Source organism: Gavialis gangeticus, unplaced genomic scaffold (genome assembly GCF_001723915.1).
Source record: "Gavialis gangeticus isolate Ggan-Ray unplaced genomic scaffold, GavGan_comp1, whole genome shotgun sequence".
NCBI lineage: Eukaryota > Metazoa > Chordata > Crocodylia > Gavialidae > Gavialis > Gavialis gangeticus.
This window is the reverse complement of record NW_017729012.1, coordinates 7,653,962-7,675,560: the sequence shown is the minus strand read 5'-3', so window position 1 is coordinate 7,675,560 and position 21,599 is coordinate 7,653,962. Positions and strand designations below refer to the sequence as shown.

The following is a 21,599-nucleotide window of genomic DNA, read 5'->3' as shown; positions in this document are numbered from 1 at the left end:
CAGGTATGGTATTGATGTGGCTTATATGTGCTAAATAACGTCTAGGGTAGTCCAAGCATGCCACTTTTAATGTATGCAAAACTGAGTTAAGAGCCTAGGGCAGGACCTAAGTTCTACCAGAGTAATGCATTAAAGGCACTATACCTTGTCTACACTAGAGTGTTACAATGTAGTAGCACATGGCAACACCACATCCTTTAAATTCTAATCAAGAGAAGGTGTGTCTGGGGATGGTTCCTAGGCTGCTTGAAATCATAATTTTTAGGAATGAAGTAACAGGGTGCAAGTGCATGAAATGGTACCCAGTATATAAGGGATTAATTCCATCTTCACCTGCCCTTCTCTTTGCCCAGGTGCTCAGAGGAGGGCTTGTTGAGAGACGGAAAGAGGAGAAAGTAGGAAGGCAGGGCTGCGTGGCCAGGTGCTGAAGACCAGGTGAAGCCTAGATTAAGGAATCTATGCTATATATAACTTTGTTTACTGTATATTTATTCATTTGCTTTGACAAAGATTTGCTCCAGCTGAGAGATCCTTGCTGATTGCACCTGTTTAATTTCTCTGGAGTCCTTTTACCAGTTCATACGAGAGTCCTATAGTTTGACAGTGTTTTTCAGTTTTCAGTGACTGCACCAAGCTACTTGAGAGGATATTACTAATCCGATGATGCAAAGCCCAATAATTCAGAGCTAGAGATCATATTGAGCTTTCAAAAGGACAACAGCTTCCCAAAACTTGTACAAGACATGACAACATACTTAACTGACAAAGAACAAGGCAGAGGAATGAAAATAAATGGTTGATAGCTGTTCACAAATTCTTTGTCTTATTTTGTAACTGAAACCTCATCACAGTAGACCTGTGTGCTCAGCTTCCTTTGGCAGCCCTGACTTCTGCCTCGGGTACACTTCCTTGGCAAGGGCTCTCTGTTTATTATCATTAAGCAGAAAGGGAAATTGCAATCCAGTTGTCCTAGACCTCCCTGTATCAGGGCTGACCACCCTAGACTTTCCAGAGCTCCACTCCTGGGGCCATCCCTTATGATTACACTTATCTTCTTCAGAGATGTGATAGTGGAAGAAGACAGACATGTCAGCTTCCTAAAGATTTCAAGACCAGTTACTCTGTATTTCAGCTAACACAAGACACACAGATTTACACAAAACCATAAAACACTTAAGCACATTTTCTCGTCTCACTTTCTTCACTGAAGTGCTATTTTGTTTGGGTCAGAGGCTTCTAAAAAGCCCCAGATCCTCTGTATGTTCATGGCTGCTTCCCTGAATTATGATGTCCCTCTTTCTGCAGCCACTTTTGTACTTCTGCTCTCTTCTGCCTCTTTCCCCGCTTACTTTAAAATGACCAGTGAAGAGTCTTTCTCATAATCTTAGTTGGGCTATTCCTTTATCAGCCTTTTTTGGTGATTAAGCCCACACCAGGTGATCCATTTCTTAGTTACCCTGTCTTAGAATTCAGACTTTAAAAGCTAATTTGCCCTAGGTAGTAGCCATCTCTTTGCATAAGGGTGCTTTATTTGAATAGGATGATCATCATGGTTAACCTTTCTCCTTTGCTAGCTCTATGTCAAGCGCACGAATTGCTCCTGTTGCCTCCTGTGGATTTTAGCAAAGAAGGCAAATGCCAATAGGGCAACTAAGCCCCAAACTCAAAATGGAGTATGCACACATGTAGAGAGTCCCTAATATCAAGCAGAAGCCATAAGCTGTGCAAAGAAATATTCCCCAAATTGTCAAACTCTTTCTCCATATTATTTGATTTATAAAGCGTCATCCATTAGGATGATATACCTAGCTAAGCTCTCTTTATAATTTATTACAAACTGAGCCAAATGCTGTCCTCAGACACTCAGATATAGCTCCCATGAATCCAATATTCAGGGGAGCTGAGTACAGGTTTCTGTGAGTAGAATTGGCATGCTGCTTCTTACTGAGTAGCGTGCATTCGTAGGAATAATTAATAAGTCAATTAGCTAATTAATTAGGAAATTAAAATAACTCTCTTTGCTATGCTGTTCTTTCGTACTACTAAAAGGAAGTGTGGTAAGATAGATTTTTTTATAAATGCTTCTTTGATAAACCTTACCCTTAGATTTTAATTAACAATTAATGTGCTACAAGTTCCTAGTTTAAGTCTCTCAGTTCTGTAGTTGTATACTTGCTGTGGAACTTGGATGTTTAAGCACTGATTGAAGCATCAGAATGAAGAATTAGGCATTCACTGTTAGATACCGAACTTTGACAATTGTTGTCCTGACGATGTTATCAAACCAGTGTTTCTTCAGTTAGTGTTTTGTATGTAAGGTGCCAGAGTTTGTTTCTGCAGTTACACTTGACCATTTGGAAACCTGGTATGTGGAAAGACTAGATGAAACAAAATATCCACTACCACAACAGCTTCCAAAGTACCTCAACATACATCATGCAGTCCGTTATCGGCAGGAAGCAGGCATCCGCATAAAGGTCAAACAGGCTTTTGGACTTAAAGGTAATGATAGATACTAAAAGAAATAATAAGAAATAGTATTTCTTAAAAAAACCCAAACAATCAACCTATCATCAACATATTTTCTGTGGTGGTAAATCTGTTTGTATATTTTGCATCGTCTATAATTTTGTTTTGTTGCTTTATAGAGTTCCTTTACTGCTTGTTCCTCAGAAAAATGTGTAGCAATAAACTAGAATACTAAAGTAAAATGAAACAATATAGTTAATTAGAATTATGACTGGGGAGAGAGTGAGCAAGAGAGAGGAATTTGATTTGATGTTTAAAAACAGTTATGATTGCAGTAGGTCTTATCCCCAGTAACAAGAATTTAATAGACAAGGAATATAAAATCCACACACCTGAGCTTTAAAGGGGCAACATCTGCCAACCCTGTCATCCCACTGGAACTGAGTAATTTTGCTGTACAGGGCAGATTGTGGGAGCCAGCACACAGGACTGGTACCTCAGCATATATGCAGAAATGCACTCAACAGAGCGCCTAGCGTGCCAGCAAGCAAGAATTTGTTTCTGGGTGGGACCAGTTGAACTGGTCCTTTTGCCATTCCTCCAGCTGCCTCAGGAAGTGTAGCTCCTGCCCCTGAGCTCTAACTAGATCCCTTAGCAAGTGCTACTTTATAGCTTTGACTTTGTTCTGTGAACAGCATTTGCCCCAAAAAGGCCAGGTTTGTTTCACTGACCATCTATAGGCAGACAAGTGTTCTTTGGGTCCGCCTGTGTCCTTAGACCAACACGGCTACAACCTATACCACTGACAATCTATTTAACTTTAACATAAGTGTTGTAAGTAGCAAAACAGATGATCTTGTTATATTCTGTCCACAAACATGTGTCAGTTAACCTTCAGCAGTACCTTTTTTTATGCACCTGATGGCTATTATGTAAACGTGTTAGCCAGAGTCCTCAAGGGAGCTGCAAGCATGCATTTGGCTGAGTTACCTCAACAGTGGGGAGGAGAAGAAAAATTCCTAACATGCCAACTTGATTTCACAAGTCAGCAGAGATCACCAATCTGGACTGATCCATCCGTGGTATGTAACAACACTTTGCTGCCTGCAGATCTGTCTTTCTACGAAAGACAGATTCACCAATATTTTTCAGTTCATCAGTAATACATAAACAGACTGCTGTGAGGTCACAGGGTACCATTTGAGCTAATAACCTATCATAGTACAAATCTGGTTCGGTTTTCTCTACCAACTATTACCTGGCATTTGAATCTGATTGAGCAATTAGTGTGTTGTAGACCAGGAGGAAAGACAAACAGTCTTATTTCCACTAGTGACCAGTTTCCCACTGGCTTGAGTTAGATCTGTCTCCATTTGCATTTGGACATTACTATTCTTCATTACCAAAATTAATTTGATATTGTTAGTAAGGGCTGCAGTTGATAGAAAAAAAGGATGCCGCTTTCTAGTAATCTGTATAGATAGTAATGTGCATTTGGGTTCAACAGCAGTTAACATTCTAACTATTCATACATTTTTTCATGTTATAATTTTTATGGCATTGTAGATGGGATGGAATGGTCTGCCTACGATTAAGAGTACCTTCTTTTATATGACAAAAACAGTGTCTGTAACTTCATCATTTTGCACTTCGACGTTTTTGTCAATTCAGGAGCTCTTGGCTGTCAGAGACACTACCAGGGATCACTACATGGAAGTGGCTCTTGTCAATCCGTATTAAGGGTACCTGATAGTTACTTACTAAGTGTATGTCTGCAGTACACTCAAAGCTCTGCCTGCAGCTTAAACAGACTTACCCAAACTAGCTTTCAGTAGGCCAGCTCGAATAATGAGACCACTGTAGCCATAACACCATAAAGCTCCGTGCTGCCTGAGGTCCCAGCTGGGTTTTGTTGCGTGTGCTGAACTTATGCTGCTGTACCTACATAATTAATGGTATATGGGCTAGTTATTTTAAAGATAGGTTGGGTATTTCTACATGAGCTGCAGTCATACTTTTGACTGCAATCTATGTATATCTCTAGTGTGTTTCATTGTTTCCCAAGTTGTTATGGCATCTGTAGGCATAATACCTATATTCACCACCACTGGGACACATACCAGTTCCAGTGGATCCCAAAGCCATAATTTAGGCCATATTACATTCCCTAAGCACCCCTTTTGCTGTTACGCAGTAGTCATCTTGACAGTCATCTCTAAGTGGAGATTAACATTTTCCCTGAGCCATACATTTCCTCAAAGTTATGAGAATTTTCCCTGCTACAGCACAGGTTCCTCTCAGCTTACATGTAAGACAGCTTCCTGGACATACTGAAGTAATAAGAAAACATCCTCAGCTTTCTAAAGCACCCTAATGTTGTTAGCACATGTTAACAATAACTATTATAATTAATGCAAGATTCTGGAGATCATTTTTCATAGGATCTGTTCCTCTCTCTAAACTTGAGTTAACTGTTGAATTCATGGATTGACTATTTACGTCACAAATATAAGTCTTATCCCGATCAATCTGTCTGTCTAAGCATTCATTATGCAGCCTTTCTGGTGGTGTCTACCAATGCAGTGAGCAATCTGGTATGATCTGCAGTGCAACACAACAATGCTGAAGAACACAGTCTTCATGTCTGTGTTTCAGGAGCTAAGCATCCAGTATGGCCAGACCACGGCCACCTGCAACTGATTGAGCAGTTGTAGTGGATAGTGTTTGTGGTTTCCCTACTTTCATGAGATTTAAACTACGTAGATAAACTGTGTCACTTCACTCACTGACCTGACCCATGCAGATGAAAGAGATCCATTTTCCCTTCAGAGATCCCTGTTGAAATTTCTCCTCTAGCATGCAGGAACTGTGATGAGCTCCACCCGATGCAAAAAAAACTGATTGTTTGCTGTGTTGGGCATTATGTGCCAGTGCAGGGCACTTCCAGACTTAGCCCTACAGGAATAATTATCCTGTTTAAATATTAAACAGCAAAGTTCTTCCTTTATTGTTAAGCCAATATTAAAGGAAGACAAAACTGATTTACAGTTTATGGCATTGCTTTCTAAGGTTGCTGTTGTTGCAGCTGACATCCTGTTTCAGCAATATTGGCACTGCCAGGAGGCTCTAAAATACAGAATGTAATAAAAGCCAAACCAAAAACTTTATCTCAAAAGCAGTTTAGTTAAATGATTCATTTACCTCCCCTTCAGAACTTTCAATATGTTGTAAGGCAGCTTGCTTTGAAAAATACTGAAAAGCTTGTTTTTTCAGTTACATTACCTGAGGATAATTAAATTGAAAGTTGCGTGCCTTTTTCTCACAGATTATTGTTATTTAATCACTGTATATTAACTTTCATTGGCCTTTTGATACATTTAAGTATTTAAGCTTCTCACTGAATTGATTATACCTACCATTAGATTGTTATTTTGTTATGAATAAAATAAATCCGTAGTGGATGCATTGGTTTATACTGACTTGTTTATTTTAAAGGGCACTTGAACTTTACTGCAAAAACAACCTTAGTGTTCAGGAATGGAAAGTCTGATATCCTGTCTTCTAGTCTAAAAAGCTATCATTTGGTAATATTTTAAGATGCTAAAAGGGAAAGCAAGTGATAAAACTATTACCAAGAGATTCCAGGGCAATAATTTTTCCAAAAGCTGTTTAAAACATAATATCTCTTTTAGTATCCCTACTATATAATGTTTATATACTTGCAATTTATTTTATAATCATAACAATAACCCTTCACATAATTATTAGCAGCAAGTTCCAAAATTAGAACGATACTGATTTTTGTTATGAAAAATTAAATACATCCAAGCAGGTAAAACCTCTCAGCAATTCCATATATATTCTAAATCTTGTTATAGGACTAAATCCTCCTCATTCACAAACTGAGAGTTAAAAATTAATGAGAACAGCTTCCTAACATGTACTGTTTGGGTCTTAATATTTATAGTACCCACGAAACTTACAACATCTGTTCTGCAAAGAAGTAGCTATTAAAATACACTTAGGTGCTGAGAACTGTCTCTGAAGTAAAAGAGTCAAAACCTTGATCAGTTGCCTCACAGGAGTTTGCTAAGCTGCGGTGATTCCAAGAAAGTGGTGGGGAGGCGTTTTTAGCTCTTTCGATTGTTAAGGAATAGTAATTTGTCATGATCAAATCATCAACTTAAAAATGAGAAAAAAACAGCTGTTTTACTGGATGAATGTAAAGTGGAGTATTGAGAAACAGTTGCACTTTTGCGCTTGTGATTTTCTCGCGTAGAGTTGCTCAATATATTGGGGGATTTAAAATTTTAAAAGGCAGAAAGTTCTCAATAGACAACCTTCGTTATATTTCTCACACTCATTCTATACCAGTCTTAAGAATTTCCATAGAGGAGTGTTTATGTCCTATCAGTTTTTCAGTTTGTGTATTTCTTTGGTAGAAATTTTATTTGTGAAGTTTTGGATTGCATTCCTCATGTCACTTCTTCCATCCCTAATAATGAATGTACCTACATTATAATACGAAGTAGCTAATTGAATCTGGCAGACAAGGTTCTGTGTGTAGATGTGATAACTTTTATTAGACCAACTAAATAGTTGGAAAAATTGTTCTTTGCAAGCTTCAGGCAAAAACACCCTTCTTTAGACACAGGGAGAGTCTACTGGTGAATTATGTCCTCTCCTGGGTAGGACAGAAACCGATATGTAAAATGCAGGTCTGTGAAAATGCAGGTGCGTGGCAGTGAGGCTCAGAGGGATAGGAGACAATAGGTATGAGACAGGTGCGGGGAGAGAGAAAGTTGAACTGGTGATAGAAGAGTGTAGCTGGTAAAATGCAGACAGGTTACCTGGGGTGATCAGATGGCAGGCAGGTTATAATGTGCCATAAATCAAATGTCTATATTTAGTCCATGGTTTTTTGTACCCATTAGATTGATGAAGTGACGTTTGTAGGCTTGTCTGTAAAAGGTGTTTTGTAAATTCCCTTTGAGGATTAGAACTGAGAGATTGGAGGGAGAGTAGTTGTCTTGTGAGAAGTGTGCACCCACAGGTGCAATTGGGTATCTTTGTCTTTGATATTTTTTTCAGCGTGCGTTCATTCTGGTACACAGTTGTTGTTTGGCTTATCTTACATATTTTCCAACAGAGCATTTAGTGCGCTGAATGAGCTACATTACATTTCTGGAGGTGCAGGTGTAAAATCCAGGAATGGTGATGGTTCTGTTGTGGGGTGTAGTTATTGTGGGAGTGGTGGAGAGATGTTGTCAAGTTTTACACTTTTTGTCCCGGCATGGTCGTTCAGTGTACTTTGGGCCATAGGAAGTTTGCTTCTGGTGATGAGGTTGGCGAGGTTTGGTGCTTGTTTAGAGGCTAGGATGGGTGGTTCTGGAAAAATCTCTTTAAGAGTTGGGTCTTGTTCTAGTATGGGTTGCAGTTTTTTGAGGATTTTCTGTACAGGTTCCAGGGAAGGCTGGTATCTCATAACTAATGGTGTATGATTTGTGGGGATTCTCGTTTTACTGCAGCAGTTCTTCACATGGTATCCAGGTAGCTCTTTCAAAAGTACGATCTGTCTCTCTGGAGGAGTGTCCTTGTTGGGACCAATAATCCTAATTAAACCTGGTCGTTTTAACTTTATTCAGGGGTTGACTGGACTTGTCTTCTGAAGATGAGCCAAGGGATTTTAGAGTCCTTTTAGAGTAATTCTTTGATTCAGTATTTTTTAATTGTTAAGCCAGCCCCATCTCTTACAAGTACTCTGTTTTGTTGTAGGTACTGCACCCTTATCTTGATGCTCACTGTGTACTGTTAGTTCAAGTGTATGGCTTGAATGCTGTTTATGTTCCAGACCCAAGTGGACAAAGGCCAGAAGTAATAGCTCGTCCTGGCCAGGTCCTGGATCTTAATGCACAATCACAATTAGGATGGACTGTCATTCCGCTCTTTGACAGGTAAATATCACTCCGGTGACGGTGATGATTATGTAGCAGTAGTTTATAGTTCTCTCTAAACCTGCAGATATCTTCAGAAAACAAAGGTGACAAGAATTACAGGATCACGTCATGTTCTCAAACATGAAAAGAAAAGCCAACTGCTGTATAGATGAAGTGACAAGGAGTGACTCAGACTCAGGGCTGAGTTATTGACTAAGGGCTCTGGAGATATGGGTTCAGTTCTCAGTTTGTCACGGTCTTCCTGAGTGCTGTGGTCAAGTCACTTTATGCTTCAATTCTTCATCTGCAAAATAGTCACATTATTTTACCATGCTGTGCTGAGTCAGCATTATCCTTTGTGAATGCAAACCAGCTTTAATTCTCTCTAGGTGTTTTTTGTTGTTGTTTTTTATATAACCAAAGAAAAAATCAGTATTCTCTAGTTTGCTAAAAATTTCCATGGAAAAATAATTAAGCTGGTCCTTTTATATTGCTGTAATGGCACTGTTACATTCTGGATCGTTGGTAGCCTCTCATGCATCCTAGGTTTTAATTTACACTCTTCAGATTTTCCATGCAAACAGTTGTATTATTTGTCACTACTTCCTTTTACTCATATGGAAAGACTTCTGAATATCAAAATTCATGGATTTTGTTAAAAATTAAAATCACAGAATCTTGAAGTTCTTTGACAAGAAAGCAATATGGCTAATTATATGTGGTTTATAGAACTGAGATTACACTGATTAACTCTAAAGTGTGTCTAGTAAACCGGCCCTTTTCCAAATTAAGGTGGGAATATAATAGCTAGTTGCAGGGGAACGTAGTCTTGAGATTTAATTTGAAGAGTATTACAGAACGGGAGATCTATAGAGTGCAGGATGTCCACATCCACTTTGTAACACTCAAAACCAATGCTGAATAATGAGATTAAAAACATTAATACATGTTCTGTAATTTTGCAATGGATGAAACTTTTATAGATATAGATCCAGAGGGCTACTTTCTAGAAGTCTCCCTTCAAGTAATTCTTCTTCATCACTCTATGGAAAAATATTACTTGATGCATTCAGTGTGCATAACCAACAAACCTGTTGATACCCAAATATTCAGACAGTTTTGTTATGGGATTGAAAATATGTATTAGTTTTAAATAACTAGTAATTGTTTTTTTAAATAACCAGCCCTAGTTTCTCGTCGACAGACAATAGATGCCTGTGGAGATATCAAATACCAGTACTTAGCAATAAACAAGTTTTTATGAAACAAAAGACGGCATGTATTCCTCTGTGCGCCATCTTTTTTAGCTGTCTATCTATCTCTCTATCTAGATAATCTCCAATATCTATTCCTAAAGGCCTTCACAGTTAAGGTATTGCTACTTAGATATCTTATCTCATATATCTTATCTCTGTCTATTTATAGTATCTTTTCTCATCTTCCATTCTCCAGTGTACCTCAATATCTTTTGGTTTTTTATGGTGCTTGTTGGTGAAATATTTTTCCTCTTTCATTTTTTTTCTCCTGTTAAACTCAGTTTGTTACGCTTCACTTTACTCTTTTGATCTAGATGTGAATTTACGCAACGAATCGCGCTCTCACCTTCTAGCTCCATTTCCTTTGTCGTCTGCTCCAGTTCTTGCCAGTCCTTCTCTGTCGTCTTTCCCTTTGCCTCATGATATTCCTCGTTTCTTTCATCATCTTCTTTCTCTTTGCTTATCTGTGTGTCTCGCTCTTTCTCCATGTACTTTCCTTCATCCTCTAATGCATTACATTTCAACTTGGAGTGAGACACTGAATGGAGGCATCCACTTGACAGTGCATAACACTGAACCATTTATGTTTGTTCAATGTTTATAGTGTTTATTTCCATTTTTCTTGGAGAAAAATGCATGTGAAATGCACTTCTAAGGCGAGAACCAGTTGACAGTCATAAACTGGATACTTTTAATAAGCCTATGGCAAGAGGAAGGTAGACAGGAATGAAATAATTGTTTAGCAAATACAAAACATAGCCCCAAAACTCAGCATTTAGAGTCAGCTCACTATCCTTCCAGCTGGAAACAAGATGTTATAATGGGTAGTCACAAGCTGTTAAATGCTGAAGGGCTGTAAGAGACAGAGAGGAAAGGAAAAACTCAAGTTTTCCTATGAATTGGGTATCTTTTGTAGGAAGATATTAAAATAAAGCAAAAACATTAAAGGGTAAGTAGTATGAAAATGTAATATAAGGCGATGTGATATAATTGCAATATTATTTATTTCCAGTCTCTCACATATGCATACTTTTTTAAAGTTTTGCATTTTTTGGATCTTTCCAAACATTATGAAAATGGTACAGAGAGTAGTAAATTCATTTGCATAACATTGACTGCAAAGAGCAATTAGTTCTTCATTAATATGCAAATTTGGTCCAGTGCAAATTCATCTATATATGAGACTTAAATATGCAAGTCAGTCTTGCTGTGCTAGAAACCCAGATGCTTTTATTTACTCTGAAATTGAGGGATTTGGTTAATGATGTTGTTGACAGGAAAACTTGAATAAATTTGATGATCACCGTCTTTCATATTAGCCAAGACCCACGGAAAAAAATTACCAAGTAAAATACCAATTTTATTTGGTAATTTCCTATTACCAATCTAGTAATAAAATGTCAGATACAAAGTAATAGACTTAGATTACCTAATGCAGTTATCCTGAGACTTAAAATGTTCCCCAAAGATAAAGACATTTTTCTTAAACTTTGTTTTTCCAGAGGGTAAAGACATCTACATAAACTGTATGAATAACATGCTGCCTAGAGATGTAATATCAGAAAGTTAGATCAGTGGCTTGTTTCATTTGCAGAGAGTGTATAAGCTTGAGAATTAAAATGCTGGAGTGTTGGAAATGGCTGTCATCATTGTCTTCCATTCATTATGGAGAAAGATTTTTACAAGACTAAATCCACAGGTCTTTGCTCTTAGCCTCCACAGCCAGAACAGAAATCCACTAAACCCTCAGCCATTAAACAGGAGTCATTGAAATGAATTTACAAGCATCATTTTATATATATTTAACATTTATATATAGAAACCTTCAGCAGTGTGTCTTTCTTACTGCCACCCCATAACACAGGCTGGTGTTGAGAAGCAGGTTTCTGCCTTACCCAAAGATCTATTATGTAACACTTATTTTCCCTAACAGCAGCACTTCCACTGTCCTTTTGAAGTACCAGGGATCTTCCTGTCCTGTCCTGTCTTGTCCTGTCCTTTTCGTCTGTTAGTGTCATGGTAACTATCATTATACAGCTGAAGTGTAGATAAGCTTCCTTTTTGGAGTCTGTTGGTATAGCTCCCTCATCACACGAAAAGGTGCTGTTGAGTGATACAACGTATTTTCTCTCCAATCTCACTCTTTGCACAACTTTCAAGATGAAATTTAGCCGTGGCATAAGCAGTCTTGGTCTTTCACTTCAGTTGTCATTACTTGTGTCAGGGTTGAATTTGCTTCTCATCCTTGCCTGCCTGGGAAGTTGATATTTTTGAAGTAACTGAGAGGTGCAGCTTAAACGGAGTGGACTATGCTGCGATTTGTAAAGCAGTAATTGTAACCACCCAAGGACAAGTTAATAGATTATGCTGCTCACAGAACTGCAGTTTGATTCCTGTGACTTCTTGGCACAGCTGTTTGAGAGATAAATCCTTACAGCAATGAATGGGTAGTTTCTAAATCCTTGACATGCTGTACTAGGCAAGAAGTCTTTAGAGTAGTGTTAAGAAAATAAAAATGTAATGGGATGTACAGTAAAAGTGGCTCTCTATTATATGGTATTTATGTTGCAGGTGGGTCCAGGAGAAGGAAAGCACAGAGCAGTGGCTCTCAACTTTTAGACTCAATGCACCCCTTGGCAAATGCCAGCTCGTAGTTTTCATTTGTGTTTTTGTTGGGGCGGAGGGGGAGAGGGAGGAGTGGTGGGGTTGACTACTGAAAAATAGAACAATTTTTCTGTTGCAGACAATTTGGAATGTCCAGAACAGGTCAAATTTTTTTTGACACTTTGGATTCCTAGGTGAAATCTCTGGGTGTATGTTGTGAATCATTCTGTAGTACTCTTCAAGGGATCTTTGGCACCCTGGTTGAGAATCGCTGGCCTAGAGAGGCAGACCAATAGGGCTGTTCGGGGATGTTCCATGAGGATAGGATAAGAACTGTTTCCCTCTTATGGAAGAATCCACCCCTTCATCTCAATTTAAATATCACTTTGGAAGCCAAAGGCCATAATGTGCTGGATATGTTTGCAATTATTTGTAATTTAGGAGGTAATGAACTGATGCAATGAAATGTAAAAGTACACTATACCGTGTACTGTTTTGTTCATTAAGAATATATTTCTTTGCCAGTCAGTCTGTCCATTAAAATGTTAAGTCCTGTAAATTGAACAGCCATCAGTGAACAAGAAAAGGTTAAGCTGGTAGAAGAAAGAAGGGATTCATTTACTAGTAATTATCTAGGGTCCTCAACAGCATATCTTTCCTGACTCTGCTGTCCAAAGGTAAGAAAGATTAATTATAATGAACCATATTACTTAACGCTTACGTAGGACATTTCATGGTCAGAAAATTTCCCAAACTTTTCTAAGTTTTTCTCATAATTCCTGGGGGGCGTAAGCGTTATTTAGAAAGGAAGAGGTGAAATGACTTGTCCCAGGCCAGAGAGAATGATAGTGTTGGAGCTGGGATTAAAACACGAGACTTCCTGATTCCAGATCTCAAAACTCAAGTGTCTTTTTCACCTCATCTCTCACTCAGTCAGTGAGAACTCAGAAGTGATGTACAGTCTCTGGCATCTCACTGTTCAAAAGTATTTACCAAGTATAAGAATATAAAATTGTTGTACTTGGACTAATTCTAAACTTACCATTCCTTTGCCCACAACAGTTGTGACTGTCTCCATTTCTGATTTAATCCATTTAACAGAAGAACCCCAATTATCTGTATGTCTCAAAATATTGAATCAATAGACATCTCAGCATAATAGTTGAGGTTGCCTCCTGCTAACTTTCTAATCTTTATATCCTAGATTAATTAAACATTTCAGCCTTGGAGAGTTTATTAGTCCAAGATATATTTATTACCTCATAAACACAAAACCCCTCCAGTTATCATCTAATTAAATTGCAGCTCTATTTATGCCATTGTATTAATAGTAAAATTATGCAAGAGAAACAGATTGCATATTTTGGTCATTCTTTCCCTTATTTCTTTTTCAGAGGCTACGTGTGGTGTGGGGTGCACAGTGCTCCATTGTTTCAGGGTTCTCCAAGCATAGTAAGTATTCAAGAGGAAACTTTTTTTTTCTCTCTCACAAATGTTTCTGGCTGAAGGAAGACATGGGATCTCATCATGTACAAATTTATTCATGCTTAAGTAGTAGCCTGTGATGTGTTAGTAAAATGCTGTGGCTCTCCTTTAGATTTGTATTCACAAATATTCTACCCAGTCAGTCTTTTCCATTTGAAATACAGAATTCGGTGTTGATCCTCTACCTTCTTGCAACTTTTGCAGTCATTTACTGCACTGTGCAGGGTATATGTAAGCCAAGATAAGAGGCAGCAGAGAATGACAACCAAAATGCACATATATTCTTACGCACCACTTTGAAATACACCAGGAGAGTGACAGCATGTAATCCAGCTGCTGGCATTTGCAGGACCCAGATGTCAATGGAATGCCCTGCTCTGCAGTTGGCTTCCTCTCTCTCCTTTTATGTGACCTCTTGGGTGTCTCTGCTGCATATAATTATAGCAGCTATGGAACCGCCTCTGTATCTGGCACTTGGCCAATCACTAATTCTGTCAAGTTTTTCATTGGATCCATCTATTAGGTTCTCTCAGCCAGGAGAGGTGTTTCGTACTTTTTTCCCCCTAACTTATTCTTGGTAGACAAGTTCTTAAACTGCAGTAGTATTGAAGTGGCACCTTTGTAAGCAATAATGGTGCAGGGTATTTTTATAATATTGCCAACACTAATAAATCTGCACAGCATAGAAAATAATTTCTTTAGTGCAGGAACTTTTATGGTGTAGATGCCTGGCATCCAAGCAGGTATGACCCAGCTTTGTAATGGTCTGCCTGTATAATTTTAACTTGCCTCAGATCATTAATTAAAAAAGTTAGGGTCATTAATTGAGAACTAAAGGATTCTCCCTCACCCTAACATTTTAAGGTGCCTGTACAACTCCATTCCTAAATATCAGTTGCAAATTAATGTTTTGCCTGGAATCTGCACTCATTCTGAGTTCAGGTCTCCTGCATTTAGATTCACTGGGTGCCTATAGATGTGCTCCGATACGTTGGAGCATTCTGATTAGAATGCTCCAGTGTACCTCACCATTGCATGTATTAAGCGTCCCATGTTTCAAAATGGCCATAGGGCCATTTTAACTAAAACTTGTTGAATGAGCTTTAGTCAAAGTGCCTCCATGTCCATTTTGAAATGCAGGAGGCCTAATATGTATAATAATGAGGTGTTTTAATTAGAGGGGCTTTCCAGGAACCGCTCCGATTTAAAATAACCTTCCCTCCCAAGCACATCTGTGAGCACTGTCAAGATGTTTTCCTGTAGGGTTGGGGGGCCTCACCCCCCAGATGTTCTGCTTGAGTGCTCTGTCTGGGAAATGGTCAGGGATTGTCACAATCCTCTGTCTCAGATGTTTTGCCCTTGCCAGTTATGTCTTGATGATACTTTGAGTCTAGCTGGGAGTTGGAGATCGGGAGGCCGACAGTTGCTCTGAGCCCTTCCCAGGGAGTCCTTCATGGAGCTCCTCCTCCCCTTACATCCCGCCCTTGCCCACACCACAGAAGATGGTTAGTGTCTAGATGGCTAGCTGGAAGAAAGACAGGGATTATGTCTGAAAAGAAATCAAATGATTCAGGTACTGCTAGGCTGCCAGCTTAGACTAATTGGTACACAACAAGGTTGACCCACTCTCTCACTATATCAGCCTCTTAACAAGTTCATCAATTTGCAGCATGAATTAACTTATCCATGATTTCTAGTGCCCACATTCTTGATCAGTTTATATGAAGCCAAATAAAAGTCTCTTACTCAGTAACGCAAGTCAAGTTACCTCCACTTATATGGACTGGTTCAGAGAGAGTGCCCTGTCAAGCTCATCAGGTAGTCACCCACACAGCACTCACCAGGGTCAAATCGGTTGTTTGTTATGAATGAATTCAACAGGCTCCCTTGCCATAATCAACTTAAATCAATCTTTCTTCAATGGACACTTGGTTCCACACCTGGTTTCCACACCGGAATCGCAGCCCTTCTTCCATTTAGGTCTCTCTGCTGCCTTCCCCAGTACAGAAGAGAGAAGCGATCAAAATAAAAACAAAACCCAATAACACAGAAGGAAGAAGAGCCTGCATCATCCATAGACCACTGACTCACCTTGGGTTAGGACTCTTACTTCACTCTCTGGTTGTGGTGGCTTCTTGCTGTGGTCTGGCCCATTATGGTCCTTGTTGCCACTCTCTTCTGCTCTCCAGGTCCTCACTATTCCCCCGGCGTTCCTTGGTCAGGTTCCTGTCGGTGGTCCTTCAGCCACCTCCAATTGGCGGGCTCCTCTTCTCCGCCTGCTGGAGGACTTGAGACTCTGTCAGCTGCCAGAGCCTGGAGCATCCTGTTGCCCAACTTGCTGGTGTCCCTCCTCTGCTGTCCTGCTCTGGGACTGGAAATACCTTTCTGCCAGTTCCCTCCACAATTCTGGAGGGAGCAGTGGCTCTGAAAGTGCTGTGGTATCTCTGTTACTGTGATTGGGACTCTCTTCACAGTTGCACTATTTTCTGTAAGTGGTGTAGTTTAGATCAGTACTAAACAGAACACACATTTGCCCTTTGTGGTGGAGGGAGGTGGTGAATCTTAGACCAGGTTCCACCATTTTTTCAACTTGTCTGTGTGCTGAACTTCTGTCCTGTTACGGGTATAGATGGATTTCCGATCACTTATACTGGTAAGAGTGCAGTATCTGTACCTGGCCTATCTGGGTAAGTGACATCCTCTAAGTCACTGCAGTACTTTGATTGTGCTGTAGTGGTGAGTGATCACATCAGCTTCCTTTGAGATGAACATTAGTGAAATAGCCAGCAGGAGGCACTAAAGGAGCAGCAGGAAAGTGATGATAACTAGTATGTAATAGTACTGCTGCTCATTGGAGCAGACTCATTGACAGTGACTTGCTATGGTACATAGGAGCTCCAGTGGTTTGCAGACTAAATCACAGAAATATTCCCAGTCCTGAGTGTCCAGTAGTTTCTAATCGATACTTATTTGATCTTGTAACCCTTGTATATGAGTAATCTTTATTTCTGTGAATATTCCTAATTGAAATCAGTGGGATTATTTTTATGAATCAAGATTCTATGCAGTTGTACCATGCAGCATATCTTTATTGTATGAAAAATTGATTGATATGCAACAACATCTAAAAAAGAATTTTATCAACCCAGTATCAAGAAATTGAGACTAAACAGTCTCTCAGTGGGCTCTTACTATCTCTATTATGATGGTGTCTGATGCCATTTGGCAAGATGAAACTGTACATTCTTTCCATTGTATTGAATAACAAACATCTGAAAAGCATCATTATATTTATGAGATATTGCTCTAGCACATTTTTATCGCACTAGATTTATTACTATGTTTAAAATAAAATCTTCTGATTTAAAAACTTTAGACGGAGTTATGTTTCTTGCTGCTATCTGTGCAAAAGTGTGTTCGCTGTGCCCACAAATTTGCAGAGGATTTCAATAGAGGTTTCTTGTATGTGCTTCATTACTGTGAAGTTGTGGCATTGAAGTTATATTTATTGACTGTAAAAAAAAATTCTTAAATATATCAAGATTGTGTTTGTGTTTCTATAGACAAATAGATCTGGATTCATCCAAAATGGTTACTAAAGAGAGAAAAACCTGCTCATTATCTACCAAACAATACTGTTACATAAGATAGCCAGAAAAGTGATAATATGCTTTGTGAAATCTTCCATTTAACTTTCAGAACAGAAACTTGAATTCTAAAGGTGAATTATGCAAGTTTATAGGTGGGGGGAGGCATTTCATGTTTAATATTTTTCTCGGAGAAATTTTTTGTCTCTCATATTTTTCAGGAATTTCTGCAGTCTGTAATCTCTCAGCCAGTGAAGGATGTTATGGCTGAAAATGTAAAGAAAAAGGCATTAAAACTTTTGCCTACGTATGGCAGTGTTATTCTTGAGGTTTGGCATGGTCACTATTTTGAAGATGAGCATTACAAGCTCCCTGTAAGTTAAAATTTTTATACATCATAAAGTTATTCATACGTTATACTGATTTTTTTTACTTATGGAACTACTACTTTACTGTCCTTCCTGCTTTCCTTCTTTAGATCTCTTTTGATATCCTAAAGCATTACCTACAGTCATTTTCCTTTTTGCTTTCATATTGTATCATCTGGTTGCAACATCCCCTCTCTCATCATCATTTACCATTTCTACATTTGATGAAACCAAATCAACATCTTTCCACATCCATTCCTTTCTATTTTGTCTGACACCTCCAGACTTTTGAGACAGCTTCCTAGGATATTCTTTCGCATACTGAAGTTCATAATAGCAAGTTTTGAGAAATGCCCATTGCAAATTAAATTATGTTGCTTTTAAATTAGTTTTGTTTAAATAATTTTGGATTCAAAGGTACTGTTTTTGTTTAATTTACTTATCTATTATTGATAATCATTTTCAATCCATATACATGAGGATTGGAAGAATCAGTATTACCTATCCATCCTATTAAATTGCCTTGTCTAAATGAGTAGGTTTACTGGTTTAATTGCAATTTCTTTTCAAACTCATGCAAACCCCTATGAGGAGACTTACGTTTATTTAAGCATTTTTTATGTCATTTTAGCGCTAAATCCTAGTCGGACTAAATTAAACTGCAATAAACATGATTTAAAACAAAATATAGATTTTCACACAGCCTTTTGTATTAACCAAATCCGTTTCTAAACAGACACCTATTAAATCAGTGTAAGCTTCTCCTGCAGAGAAGCATCTTCAGTCATCATCATAAATTCCTGGCAATAATGTGTTCACTCAGATCTGCTTCTAGTGTCTTGCAATGGAATGTCTAAATTATAGTTATTTAGAGTACAGGAAAGTCAAGCTGCAACAGGGGCATGCAAATTTTGCATTTTAGCTACAAACACAATGATGCTTGCTTAATCTTTCTTACAAAAAGAGGATAAACATATTTATATGTCATGTGTTGTCTACAATCAGTGACCCAGCCACTCTGCACATGACCATTGGCGGAAAATGTTGCTACGTTCTATATTTGCAAGTTTTATATTTTAGATTGTTATACCAGAACATGTAAATTTTCAGTTTGATTATTTTGTGCATTTGATAGCATTGCATTCTGTCAGTTTTACTGACTAGAAGAAGCAATGACATTTTCCATTAAAGTGATGTTTATCAACATTAAAATGTGTTTTTAAAAAAGTACTTAACTTTCCAAAGAGATGCCACTTAAAAGATTCTCTGTCAGATACTGGATTTAAATTGACCCCCCAAAAAGTGTAGTGATAGTGTACTTTTAATCAAGTCCTTTTGCAGGGTGGGAGTAAAGAAAAGGGAGAAGAGTCATCGTTTCACATACAGTAACATTGATGCAATGCATACCTACTTTACCTCTTAAAACTAAGGTTCTGAACAACCTTCTAACTGTTGACAAAACAAAGAAATTTTTGGGTACTCAAGCAAGCAAGAGTGGCAAAGAAGTTTCAGAGCTTGTTTTGCAAACCATGGATAAAAAATTTAAAAAACTGGGACAAAATAGCCCTGAATATCGTCAGCAAGAGTATCTTTACAAGGAAGCAATGGGCAACACTTTTTACAGCCTTATGGTAAGCATCAAAAAGCTTCTAAAAAAATAGTAGTGGATTCAACATTTTTTCAAGGCTTTGCTATAAAGTAATGTGTATCCTCAAATACAGTTGTTGTTTATCTACCTTTATAACATAAGGGGCACTTCTCCAAATGCACTTCTAATATATACTTAAATAGATCATTTTGCTTCCTTACATTTTTTCAGGAACATATTCATTTTGGGAATAGTTTAAAAACAAAGAAAAGATGTTAGGTAAAATGGGCAGGATACATTATGTTTGGTAAGTCACTGTAAGATATCAGAACAGGCTTTGAACAACCAACTTTGGATGCAAAAAATTGCTTTTTACCACTTAATTGCATTCTTCCAAGAGGACTTGGCTCTTAATTTTAACTTAAGATGCACACTTCTTTTTTATTGTGTTACGGAATTAATTTTTATTTACTAAGTTGGTGCAAGCTTGCTGTTGTAATAATCCGTCCACTGTGGGCAGATAGCTGTGCTTCCTTGTCAGTTATTCTGCAATTTTCTTGGGAGGGTGGGGAAAACAACAACAAAACTCATAAATTCTAGCACCTCTGGAAACCTGGCACAAATAGTGAGGTCTCCCAAGAGAACTTCAACATTTCCACAAGTCATGAGACAGTGTGAAACCTCTGTATATAAAGACATTGTTTGGCCCAGGGCTGGCCTTAGGTTTGGGGCTGAGACTATTCCTCCAAAATGCACATCCTATATGGGTTTGAATAGCTTATGGTCTTATAAAAGACACAGTTGCACACTTGACTTGGACTTGATTTGTTTCAGTTTACAGTCTTGGTTTTTTACTTTACTGGCACTGAATATTTTATCAATTGATGCTGAACGTAACATGACCAATTAGGGGCCTGATGGCTAGGCAGAATTTAATCTTACGATGCAATGCCTTCTAGCCCCTACCACCCACAAAGCAGGAAGGATTTAGGAAGCTAGGCATGCCACAATAAGCTAATTCTAGAAGTCGTGGAGGTGCTGAAGCATTTGTTGACAGGGACCTTTTGATTTTTTTATAATAGAGCAATAGCATCTTTAGTATCATGAATTAGTGCACTCTGACAAAGTTACAGCTTTCCACCACTACACTCTAGGACTTTTACAACAGGAGAGAATGAAGAAATACTGCTGATGAAGGTAAAGGAAACCTGCTCCTTTAACATATCTCAAACAGCATCCAGTCTTCTGCTCTCAGCATTTTTTACTGCTTTTAATTGACTTGAATTTTCTGCTTCTCAGGACCCACAGAAAATAAAATAACCACAGGCTCTCTTTCACTCTATATTTATACAACACTTAGCACAAGAGGGTTCTGGTCCTGATTGAAGCCTATAAGCACTATGTTAATACAAATAAATAATAATGTCTGGTTAGTTAGTAGATGCATCAGGAACAGACTGCATGTAAATATTTAACAAAAAAACAAAACAAAACAAAACCCAGAACAACATGGGAAATCTGTAGGGCCTCACAAATGGAATGAAATATACTTTGAATTGACTCAGTTAATCCAGATGCAAAATTTCTACATTAATTTCTTTGTACTTGGAAACAATGTTATATTGATAGTTCAGTTTTTTCATCTGATTAATTGTAACTGTTACAGGGGAAAGGATCTTACCTTTCTGAGTGGCGTTCCTTCTGCGTGTGATGTCAGATTAGGGAGGTGAATTCTAATGAGTCTTTTATAGTATACAATTAGGAATTTCTTGGATGTTTATGTTGGTTCAGTCTGAAACAACTGTTAGTGGCCACTTTTTGTGCTGCAGTGTCAAGCCACATGGTCCATGTGTATATTTTATCGTAGATAATCCTTCACCTTCAAATCTGATATAAAAGACTAAACAAACTTGGTAAAAAAAACATATATAGTTACTTCTAAATGTAGGGCAATGTTCAGTTATCAAAAGTCTGCAGTAGGGCCTCCACGGAGAAATAAGAGTTTAACATAAGTATATTTGCATTACTGTAATCCTCCAAGAGCTCAGTGTATACATATTCCCTCATTTTCTTTGTCTACTTAATTGCTGTGGGGGGTAGGAGGGGTCAGTCTTAAACGATGTGCAGTGAGGGCAAGGAACTGAAGTGATTAAAATACCCAAAGACTCTCCTTGTTTTAGGGAAGAAACCTGTATTCTTCCCCTGTGTATTTCTAAAGATAAAGGAGGGAATGGTCTCATGATTTTTTCCATCAGATTGCTTTACACACACACACACACACACACACACACACACACACACACACA

At 38.2% G+C, this 21,599-nt stretch overlaps 1 protein-coding gene across 1 annotated transcript in view; it reads left to right on the top strand.

Moving 5' to 3' along the window:
• Positions 1 to 182: 182 nt before the first annotated feature.
• LOC109293288 overlaps positions 183 to 21,599 on the top strand; it is a 21,853-nt gene continuing 436 nt past the window's right edge. The window contains exons 1-7 of the mRNA XM_019511127.1: positions 183 to 780; positions 2,341 to 2,502; positions 3,388 to 3,551; positions 8,245 to 8,423; positions 13,660 to 13,717; positions 17,559 to 17,711; positions 19,136 to 19,336. Coding sequence (XP_019366672.1) covers positions 744 to 780; positions 2,341 to 2,502; positions 3,388 to 3,551; positions 8,245 to 8,423; positions 13,660 to 13,717; positions 17,559 to 17,711; positions 19,136 to 19,336 — 954 coding nt within the window. The 5' untranslated portion in view covers positions 183 to 743. The remainder of the gene's footprint in view (positions 781 to 2,340; positions 2,503 to 3,387; positions 3,552 to 8,244; positions 8,424 to 13,659; positions 13,718 to 17,558; positions 17,712 to 19,135; positions 19,337 to 21,599) is intronic.